The sequence below is a fragment of the Schistocerca americana genome, chromosome 2 (genome assembly GCF_021461395.2).
Source record: "Schistocerca americana isolate TAMUIC-IGC-003095 chromosome 2, iqSchAmer2.1, whole genome shotgun sequence".
Lineage (NCBI taxonomy): Eukaryota > Metazoa > Arthropoda > Insecta > Orthoptera > Acrididae > Schistocerca > Schistocerca americana.
Window position 1 is genome coordinate 97,881,953 of NC_060120.1, and position 12,158 is coordinate 97,894,110.

Consider the following 12,158-nt stretch of genomic DNA (forward strand, 5'->3'; position numbering starts at 1 on the left):
GGATATAATATAATTGGATAGTCAAATATAATCTTTTCATCAATTGGTGACAGGAGAAAATGCATAAAAGTTAAAGAAACGTGCAAACTTTGGGAGCCAGTGCCTTCCTATTCTGGCAGAAGGTGAAGGAAGATGGATGAAGGAAAGGACTTTTGAATTTTAGGAAACGGGGAGAAATAGAGAGAAGTCGCTCAGAACCCTTGGTCACCGGAAGTTTACCAGGCAGGATGTGAAGGAATACTCTCTCCTGACCCATTGTTCTGGGTGACTTTTCTGTTATACTCACTGTTTTCTAAACCTTACCAGTCCTTTTTCTTCATCCTGCTCCTTCAACCCCTCTGCAAGAAGAAGGAGTCACTGGCTCTAAAAGCTTGCATTTTTGTGTGTTTCCTCCTGCTGCAAATCTTTGCTTTGTGTGAGCTATAATCCTTTTTTTCCCTCCTTCCACAAGGATCCACATAAAATAACACAAACTCCATTACAACCCTCTCCATAAGAGAAAGAACACTACAGTGCACTGATTTGCCAGCTCAAAGCCTTCACTTATGTGGGAAAATGAAATTACACAAAGTATGTGTGTGTGTGTGTGTGTGTGTGTGTGTGTGTGTGTGTGTGTGTGTGTGGGTGGGTGGGTGGGTGGGTGCGCGCGTGCATGTGTGTGTGTCTGTCTGCCACGAAAGACTTTGCATTTCTGTTAGCTCTTCTGCTACGTCAACAGGCCTGTTAGATTTTCCACGTTACTACAAACTGGTTTACATTCCATGCACTTGAACAGAGTTACAGTATAGACTGCAGAAATATTTTGCAAGAATCTCTTTTATTGACAACTGCAATTTTCCTGCTTTTATTTTTTTATGGTTGATGTAACTCCTCATGAGTTGTTCTTTGTCAATCCCTTCAATCTCACAGTAGCATTCATCCAACAGTCCTAAATAAAAAGTAATAGAAGCGGTTGGGTTTCTCATTGAACGACATCTGGCAATGTCTGGCTGCACCTGTGGCTGTGAGTGCACCCCCATGGCCAGAAGCCATTTCCAGAGTTCCCTCTGCACACTATTCTGAATACTCTGCCACCTGAGCTAGAATACAAAAATTTCAGCTTTGTACACACAGCAGTAGGATCTTTGACAACTGTACACTCTATACATTTGGTAATAGAATCACCCACTGACATCAACACCAAAAACACAGAGCTTTTAAAGGAAAACAATGAAATGTTTTTTTAATGTACAATAAAATATATCAATATTATGTTTCACTTTTCCTTAAAACATATAAATATGTACAAGTACACAAATATCTGTACAGATGTTCCTATGTTTTAGTTTATTTACAGCATTTATTAAAAATCTATTTTCACTGGATGTGGTGGGAAAAGAATAATAGCCCTTCATACATGTTTCTTGTAAATAGCACTGTAAAACATTGAAGAAATAATGTTCATGTAGTAAATCCCAAAACATTGTTGTTAAAAGCTCAACATTCAAAAGTTGCTTTACATAAACCAGTGTTATATCTACTGATAGCATTATTAAGGCACAATTTAAAAATATATTCTGTTGGTCCACAAGCAGACTTATGAAACTCCAGGCTACATAACCAGCTGTATCAGGAAGACCTTTCCCACAACACCACCCTTCGATCTTCACCCCCTGTGACTACAAGTGATCCATCACGGCTAGCTGCTACAGCAACAACAGCTCCTGGAAGGAAAAAAGTTAATTTTTTTTCACTCATAAGATGCTAACTTTCTATTGTACACATATGACACAAAATCATGAGCTATACACTGCACAAATATCAGGTTGAATCAAATATAATCAGGACTTTTGTTCTTCAGGGTCAGCAGTTAGCAGGACAGGACCTGGGCTTATAGTGTTGTTGGGTGGGACCATTAGGAGTAGGGAGAGCTGGCTGTTACATACTTCCCACAGCTTCATCAGTAACGCTCATGATGTCAGAGCAACGGGTGTGCCTCTCCATTGTGCAACACATAATTACAAAATTTCTTGCTTGTGAAGAAGTTCAAGCTATGGAAATTTTCCAGAGACACACTGCACAGTTTGGTGATCAAACATTCTTGAGGACGCATGTGTTTGTCTGGCATAAAGAATTCGAGGAAGGATGAGAACATGTGGAAGATCAGCAACACAATCGCTGTCATCAGACCAGCAATACAGATGAAAACGTCCATGCAGTTGAAGACTTTCTTGAAGACGATTGACAGGCGAATGTGTTGGAAATAGCAGAATATGGGAGGTGTCAAGTGGTCATCACAAATTACATACAGTTCCGTAAAGTGTGTTCCGGCTGCGTGCCTTGTCTTTTGACTGAAAATCAGAAGGTGAGATGTTTGTCCTATTCTTACAGCGAGGTTTGCAAAAGAAGGTGATGCAGTTTGAGTCAGATCGTCACCTGCAATGAAATGTGGGTCCACCACCACACTCCTGAGTTCAAGCAAGCCAGTAAGGAGTGGCGGACGAAAGGTGAGGGAGCACTGGTGAACATCAAGTCTCAACTGTCAGCTAGCATGGTTCTTTCATTTTTTTTTTCTTTAATTCGTAAGGCATTTTGTCTCATCAACTTTTTGCATGAGCAACTCACAATAAATGCTGTGTACTACTGCAAGCTGCTGAAGTTGAGGGATGCATATCACCACAAAAGATGAGACCAACTGACTCAATAGATCGTAGTCCTTCACAACAGGCCTCATACTGCAGCTCCAAAAGTCAACAAACTACAGGAAATGCACTGGACTCAACTTGATCATCCTCTTTACAGCCTGGACCTATTGCCCTGCAATTTATGTTTGTTTGGACCACTTAAAGAAGCTCTAGGAGGGTGCCAACTTGAAGATGTCGAAGGCATGGAGAAATATGTGCCATTGGCTCCTGATGTGACCAGTTCATTCTACGATGCTACGATAAAAAAAACTTTCCTTCTCACTGGTAAAAATGTATTTCTAATGTGGGAAACTATGGAAAAATAATTTGTAACTGCCTATTGTGTTTCAATAAATGAATTAAAAAAAAAATAGAATCCTGTTTATATCTGATTACCGTACCCCCTGTAAATAATTTTAAAAATATATCTATATACAATGACTTCACAGGCAAGCTTCTTAAAATTTTTGTTACAAACAACGACTGATATGGAAAAATTCTTAATATTTCAATACTCTTCCACCTGCATCTTAATATACTCATGGTGATCCCAGCAATTTTCACTCAAACTGTAAACAGACTGTTTGACTGGGAATGATGATAATAATACTATACCAACAACAAAAACAAGAAAGATGATGATGATGATGATGATGATGATGATGATGATGATAATAATGATAATAATAATGGTAATAAAATTTTATTGTCATTAGGCCATTACAACAACAGACAATGCCACACACACACACACACACACAGTACAATATAACCGATAATTTAAAAGAATAACAGGCTAGCTATTAACACTACAGTAATATAATACACTTGATAAATTCTTTTATCTCATAGAATAGGTGGGGAAATTACCAGCCATGCAATGTTTATTTGAACACATACCTGTAATACACATTAAATGCAAGAAAACTTCTCACTACAGTGCATGTGCATGTCAGGTGAAAAGGAAGAACAAAACACAGAAAAACTACGCAAATGCATAATATCTATAATACAGCAGTGAAATTATGCCTTGCTTGGGATGATATTAGTTATCAGATGTGCAGCACAGAAGTTAAAATAAAAAAAATTAATAGGGGATACACACAGTCTAATCAGGTTTTTTATATATAGGAGAGATCACATAGACTGGTTAAAAGAGGAGCTTGAGATATGCCAGGCTGTATAATCCAGAAGATGATGTTAGAATTTGGGGAATCACTAATATGATTGACAAAACAGAAAACATGGTGCTCTAGAACTACAAATAGGACACGGAGTACACATGAGGCATTCCTTTGATTTAATAACAGAAACCTGTCGTTCTCACTTGATGGACTGATGAATAGAGCTTTCTTTAACAAATGTCATGTTGTTATTGTTGTTGCTGTTGTTGGGGTCTTCAGTCTGAAGACTGGTTTGATGCAGCTCTCTATGCTAGTCTATACGGTGCAAACCTCTCCATCTCTACAAAACTACTTAATCTACATTCATTTATGACTGCTTATTGTAGTCAAGCCTTAGTGCCTCTTAATTTTCACCTCACCTCCCCCCCCCCCCCCCCCCATCCCACACTTTCTTCCATAACAATCTGATGATTCAGGATATGTCGATCACCTGATTCCTTCTTTTGGTGAAGATGTGCAATAAATGTCATTTTTCCCAGTTTGATTTCATACCTCCTCATTAGTTATTTGATCTATCCATTTAATCTTCAGCATTCTACTATAAACCACATTTACAAAACTTTGATTGTCTTCTTTTCTGAACTGATCATCATACATGTTTCACTTCCATACAAGGCTACAGTCCAACAAACATCTTCGGAAAAGATTATCTAACACTTCCATTTACAAGAGCTACTTTAAGAGTAAGAATTGATAACGCATTGTGTCCTTGCATCCTGTCATGTGACATCCATTCATGGTTGTTCACTCTTGGCCAGTCTGTCACTATGCGGCCATTACATTTCATGTCTCTTCTGGCGTTGGTTGTATGGTTATATTGCTTTGCCTGTCACCATGTTGATCAGTAATCCTGTTGATTGTGGAGTGTGCTCCATTATTCCATACTTAAGTTCATCCTGCTGAAATTCAACAACAGCTTGCTGAAATTTATGGTGCAGGTGTAATGCATGACTATTAAACCAATAGTCAATGGCCTCTCAAACCATGAGATGCAGTTCCTTCTGTTAAATGTTAATACTGAACAGGATATACAATCTGTTAGATCTTAGCTCAAGAGGGTAATCAATAAGCCAAAAATTGATTATTTTAGGACACTCCTTAGAGACATTCACTGGACTGATGTTTACAGTGCTCATGGCATGAATGAAAAATATAACACTCTTGCCAATAAAGTGCTTACCTTATTCGAACACTGTTTTCCCCCAAAACTTACCAAGGTTAGAGCACAGTCTATTCAAGGAATAGAGGTATCTTTTAAAACAAAAAGAAAACTGTATCTGTCAATCCGAAACAGTTCCGATGTTGATGCTATAGCACATTACAAGGAATACTGCTAAATATTAAAGACTGTAATATGGACATCAAAGCAAAAATATAACAAGGAAAAGATAGTCACATCAGATAACAAAATAAAGACTATATGGGATATAGTGAAGGAGGAGACCGGTAGAACCAGACAAATAGCATTAAGAGTAAATGATACATTGGTGACAGACATGTACAGTGTTGCAGAACTTTTTAACAAACATTTTATAACTGTTACTGACAAGATGGTGTTGTCAGGTTCTGTAGATGCTGCTATGGAATACCTCAGACCAGACATCTCAAGTAACTTCCATAATATGAATTTGACCCTCACTACCTCAGCAGAAATAATATCCATCACAAAATCTTTAAAATCAAAAACATCTAGTCGGTACGATGAAATATCAACAAAGTTAATGAAAGAATGTGATTCTAAGTAACATATTAAGCTATCTGTGTAACCAGTCATTTATCAGTGAAATATTTCCTGAATGACAAACTGCCTATTGGATTCTGTCTTGGGTTCTTCGGCCGACGTTCATCTAATGATTTTTCTGACGTTTCGCCAGCATGAGTGGCTGGCATTGCCAAAGGTTCACCCTCCATTGCCGGTGGTGAACTGGAGGCGAGCTCGCGGCCGCAGACTATATGTACCTGACGCGCCAACGTCCGAGGGCTTCTCCGCGGTCATTTCCGGTGCGGTTCTCCTCTTGCTACCTGCGACGGTCGTTCGCTGCAGTACGGGCAGCCAGGATCCGTTTACCTTAAGGCTTTCCTCTTTCTTGTTGAAACTGTTCGCGTGTTTTTGGATTTCTACAGCTTCTCTGAACAAGCGCATGTGATAGTGCTTCTCTACAGCCAGAATTTCCGTGTCGGCGAATTTTATTACGTGGTCGGTCTCATTCAGTGCGTGCTCTGCCACAGCCGATTTCTCCACCTGCCCCAACCTGCAATGTCGCTTATGCTCTTTGATCCTGGTGTTAATTGATCGTCCAGTCATTCCGACAAACTTTTCCGCATGTGCATGGTATACGGTATATTCCCGACATTGCAAGTGGGTCTCTTTTCTCCTTCGCCGATCTAGGACACTCTTTGATCTTCCTTAACAATTTTGTATTTCCTGAATGGTTGAAATATGCTGAAGTTAAGCCACTGTTTAAGAAGGGAGACAAAGAAATAGCACCAAATTTCCATCCAATTTCACTTTTGCCAGCATTCTCAAAAATTTTAGAAAAAGTAATGTATAATCGGCTTTATAACCATCTTATCTAAAATAACATACTGCCAATGTCACAGTTTGGATTTCTAGCGGGTTCTGATATTGAGAAGGCTATCTACACTTACAGTGAAAATGTGCTTAATTCATTAGACAAAAATTGCAGGCAACTGATATATTTTGTGATCTGTCAAAGGCATTTGACTGTGTAAATAACAATATCCTTTTAAGTAAATTAGAATATTATAGTGTAACAGTAAATGCTGCAAAATGGTTCAAATCTTATGTCTCTGGCAGGAAACAAAGGGTGTTATTAGGAAAGAGACATGTATCAAGCTATCAGGCATCATCCAACTAGGAACTAATTACATGTGGGATCCCACAAGGTTCCATTTTAGGGCCCTTACTTTTTATTGTATATATCAATGACCTTACATCAGTAACATTACCAGAAGTCAAGTTCATTTTGTTTGCTGATGATACAAACATTGCAATAAATAGAAAATCAAGTGTAGTCTTAGAAAGGTCAACTAATAAAATATTTGTGAACATTAATCACTGGTTCCTAGCCAATTCTTTGTCACTAAATTTTGAAAAAAAAAAAAAAAAACTACAAGCAGTTCAGAACTTGTAAGGGGTGTCCCACGAGTATATGCCCAACATACAATGACAAGCAGATAGAAGTAGTGGACAGTGTTAAATTCTTGGGATTACAACTTGATAATAAAATCAACTGGGAGGAGCACACCACAGAACTGCTGAAGCGTCTTAACAAATCTCTATTTGCAATGCGAATTGTGTCAGACATAGGCGATATAAAAATGAAAAAGCTGGCATACTATGCTTACTTTCATTCCATAATGTCATATGGGATTATTTTTTGGGGTAATTCATCAAGCCAAGCTAAAGTTTTCTGGGCACAAAAACGTGCAGTAATAGTTATATGTGATGTGAACGCAAGAACATCCTGCAGAAGCCTGTTTAGGGAACTAGGGATACTAACTACTGCTTCCCAATATATTTATTCCTTAATGAAATTTGTCATTCAAAATATATCACTTTTTCGAACCAACGGCTCAATTCATGGAATCAATACTAGGAATAAGAATAATCTTCACAAGGAGTTAAAGTCACTTAGTCTTGTACAAGAAGGTGTGCATTATTCCGGAACACACATTTTCAATAACTTGCCAGCAGCCATAAAAAGCTTAACAACCAATGAAATTCAGTTTAGGAGAAGCCTAAAGGATTTATTGGTGGCCAACTCCTTCTACTCCATTGATGAATTTCTCAGTAGAATCAACTGATTTGTGTGTGTGTGTGTGTGTGTGTGTGTGTGTGTGTGTGTGTGTGTGTATCTTCTGCACAATTTCAGTGCAGTAATGTGTTCATTGTAAATAAGTGTGTGTGTGTGTGTGTGTGTGTGTGTGTGTGTGTGTTGTGTGTTGTGTGTGTGTAAGTACAATCTAACTTCTGCACCAGTTCAGTGCAATAATGTGTTCATTGTAAATAAATATTATAGTAGTTGTATTACACATTTATTACCTTATAAATACATAAAAAACTTTTTTATTTTAAATTCAGTGCATTATTGTAAAATGATTCTTTCATATAGCGTTCATTAAAAAATGACGACCATGCCACTTGTGACCTGTGGAATGGTACATTAGCTTATTTGTGTGAGTTGTAAATATTTGTCATATATTGTTGGCTTTCTGACATGTTCTACATCCTGGTCCCCGCAGGGGGCTCCTGTCTTGGGAGTATGTGGGTGGCATCCACACGGGCCCTTAGCTAAGCCTGGCATTACTTCCACTTACTTGTGTCAGGCTTCTCCTGTTTCCTTTCCTATCCGGCCCCCCTCGGCCAACTCTTGGTTTCTTTGACCCCAACGGTATTAGGTTTCCGAGGCCCAAGGGTGTCTTTCACTTTCCTCTCTAGTATCTATTATCTACCCTTCGACCCAACGGCGAAGCGAGCGGAAAAAGAATCTTATATCCCAGGTTCTAAACGATTGTGGAGGCGGAAGAGGTCATGCCAGACAAACTGGCTGTAAAGGCGCCGCTCAGCCATCATTGAGCTCGCGGCAGTTCGTTGCAGTTCTGGTACCTGAAGTCACATGTCACATACATATGTGCCGTGATGAATTGTTCCAGAATCATAGTGTGTGGGTCACTTCCTCGCAAGCTGTAATCCACCTTAAACAAATTCACGCAAATTGCAATTTCTCCTGTCATTTTCTCTAAAGACCAATGGCGATGGGATAAGGACGATGGTAGCAGGCTCCGAGTGAGGCTGGAAGCTACTAGTCTGGACCTGCACATTGGCGGCAGGTGTGTGATGGTCGCCTTCCTGAGAACCCGAGTGACTACTCGGGAATCCGGTCCTGCATCTGCGACTGGGCAGGCCTATTTAGGATGACCGCTGCCCACCCTGAATGGGGAAGGCCCTAGAAAATGTGGGCTAAACATCGGAAGTCACACTTGAACCGGGCTGGGAATCCGCACCCAGTAGGTCACTCCTTATACTGCGGATGTAAACAAAAGAAGAATGAAATGATTATGACAATAGGGACATGGAATGTCAGGACCCTCCTGGACGTGAACAATCACAGGCCAGAGAGAAGAACTGCTCGTATCACCCAAGAACTAGCCCGGCTAGATATAGACATAGCTGCCTTGAGTAAGACAAGACTCTCAGGTGAGGGACACATTAGTGAGGTACGTTCAGGGTACACCATCTTCTGGAAGGGAAAGGATGCAGGAGAACCACGCATCCATGGTGCAGGATTTGCAGTAAAAACGAAAATAGTGAAAGATCTTTGACTTACACCTGTCTCAATTAATGAAAGACTGATGACTCTTAGAGTACCCATTGGTTCAGACAGATTCATCACCTTCGTCTCTGCATATGTTCCTACTTTAGACAGTGATGAAGACACAAAGAATCAGTTCTACCACCAACTGAACAGTACTCTCTCTAAAATACCCATTCAAGATAAATTAATTTTACTTGGTGATTTCAATGCCAGAGTGGGAAGGGACAACCGTTTTTGGAGAGACGTCATGGCTAAACAAGGGGTGGGAAACTGCAATGCAAATGGGTTGTTACTTCTTGGTCTATGTGCTGAGCACGAGCTTTTCATCTCCAATACCCAATTCCGTTTGCGTAACTGCTATAAGACCACATGGATGCACCCACGCTCCAAACATTGGCATCTTATAGACTACGTTATTACGCGACAGCGTGACAAGAAAGACATTCTCATCACAAAAGCAGCACTAAAAATTGATGAGTGCTGGACTGACCATAGACTTTTAGTCAGCCGTTTGAGAGTACCAAAGTATCGCAAGCCACGATCCCACTTTTCAAACCCACCACGCAGAAAATTCAACATAAGCAACCTGAACAACAAGACATACTGTCTGAACAACTTAACAAAGCTCCAGCAACCAAAGATGACGTCGAACAAGAATGGACCACATTAAAGAACATCGTCAAAGAAACTGCTGAGAATGATGATGGTTTTAGTGCACGGAAAAGAAGTGACTGGTTTGATGACAACCATGGAGAAATCCAAGCCATCATCAATGCAAAGTGGGATGTTTACCTATCCCTTGCTCAAGATCCATCCTGCGCAGAAAAGAAAGCACACTTTCAAGAACTCAAACAGAAATGTCAAAGTGAAATACGAGTAATCAAGAACAAATGGTGGCAACAGAAAGCCACAGAACTCCAAAATCTTTCCGATGCAAGGAACTTGTGTGGCTTCTACGCTAGTATTAAAGAGCTGTATGGACCTATCCGCTCCTCATCAGGAACACTGAAAGCTGCTGACAACTCCACCATTCTTACTGAAAGTCAGGACATCTTAACTCATTGGAAAGAGCACTTCAGCTCACTGTTAAACCGCCCTTCTACTGCCGCTAGAGATTTTCTCAAAAATGTCCCACAGCACCCTCCAAAACCCTGGATGGCTAATCCTCCAACTTTTCAAGAATTCTGCAAGGCACTCAAGAGTGTGAAACCTGGGAAGGCGCCTGGACCTGACGGCATCCCGATGGAGCTTATTGAGGGTGGCGGCTTCCCTCCAAAAACTAGACTCTTCTCACTCATTCTATTAATGTGGGAAACCTGCAAGGTACCAGCTGACTTGAAGAACTCCACAATTGCCACCATCTTCAAGAAGGGCGACAGAAGCGCCTGTGGTAACTACCAGGGAATATCTCTACTCCCTGTCACTGGCAAAATTTTTGCAAGAATCCTTTTAAATCGCCTCCAGACACTTTCAGAGACTATACTACCTGAGTCTCAATACGGGTTTCGACCTTCAAGAGGGACAATTGACATGATTTTCTGTGCACGACAACTACAGGTGAAGCGCAGAGAACAGCAAAAGCCTTTACTACTTGTTTTCTACGATCTAGAAAAGGCCTTTGATACAGTTCCCAGAGAAGCCATGTGGATGGTATTAAAACACTTCGGCTGCCCCGAACATTTTGTTGACCTGATTGAAGCTCTCCATGATGATATGACTGGACAGGTCCTCTGCCAGAATGAAACGACTGGTGAATTCCCAATAATAAGTGGGCTTCAACAAGGATGCGTTCTTGCACCAACATTATTTGCATTGTATCTGGCAGCTATGCTTTACGAGACAACCGTACACAATGCAGGAATAGAACTAAAGTACAGGTTTGATGGAGGATTATTCAACCAGTCCAGACTCCATTCAAAAAGGTTCACCAGTACCACTCGTGTGACAGAGCTGCAGTATGCTGATGACAATGCTTCTCCAGCTCATTCACCTGCAGAGTTGCAGCTGTCAGTTGATTCCTTCAGCAGGGCGTACAAACGATTTGGTCTCTCCATCAATATTCCAAAGACAAAGGTGATGGCGCAGCCAACTCCTGGCTCCTCCGTTCCTGACTTAAGCATATCCATTTATGATACACCCTTGGAACAAGTGGACCATTTCCTCTACCTAGGAAGCATACTGTCATCTAACTGCTCATCTGGAAAAGATGTGGAGAATAGATTACGTGCTGCCCATGTAGCATTTGGACGTCTTACAAAGCGTGTCTTCCTGAATAAAGACCTAACACTGCACACCAAACTGATGGTGTAGTCATTTCCACCCTGCTATATGGTTGCGAAACCTGGAGGTTATATCGCTGTGATCTGAAGAAACTAGAACACTTCAACCAACAGAAGCTAAGATATATCATGAACCTGAAATGGGATGACTTCATATCCAACACGGCTGTTCCTGAGAAAGCAAAAATGTATAGCATGGAAGCTCTTATCATTGGGCATCAACTCAGATGGGTCGGACATGTCCAGCGGATGAAAAATGACAGACTTCCACGCCAAATGCTGTACAGCGAAGTGAGCACAGGTAAAAGGCCACGAGGTGCCCCTCTCAAATGTTATAAGGGTCAGTACAAGAAAAATCTGAAAAACTTGAACATCGATCCAAGTAACTGGTCCACAATAGCACAAGACCAAAGTCGCTGGTGCTCAGTTACCTCAAATGCTCTTCAAAACTTTGAGCTGGAACGTCGAAGAATGGAGGATGACAAACGCCGGAGACGTAAACTCCTCCAGGCTCAGCCACGTCCTCCACCTTCCATCAGCTGTAATGTCTGTGGCCGCCTGTTCCACGCTAGGATTGGATTGCTAAGCCATCAACGACACTTCCACGCCTGAACCGTCACAAAGGAAATCTCAGGAGAGAAATGAAAACTCGGATACGAGTATCAGCCGACGACGACATCCTGGAGGACCTCC

At 40.8% G+C, this 12,158-nt stretch overlaps 1 protein-coding gene across 2 annotated transcripts in view; it reads right to left on the bottom strand.

Annotated features, from left to right (window-relative positions):
* Positions 1 to 1,206: 1,206 nt before the first annotated feature.
* Positions 1,207 to 12,158, bottom strand: part of LOC124589612 (protein FAN-like) — a 201,822-nt gene continuing 190,870 nt past the window's right edge. For both annotated transcript variants that reach the window (XM_047131569.1, XM_047131568.1), the window contains one exon: positions 1,207 to 1,703. In XM_047131569.1, the coding sequence (XP_046987525.1) occupies positions 1,609 to 1,703 (95 nt within the window). In that variant the 3' untranslated portion in view covers positions 1,207 to 1,608. The remainder of the gene's footprint in view (positions 1,704 to 12,158) is intronic.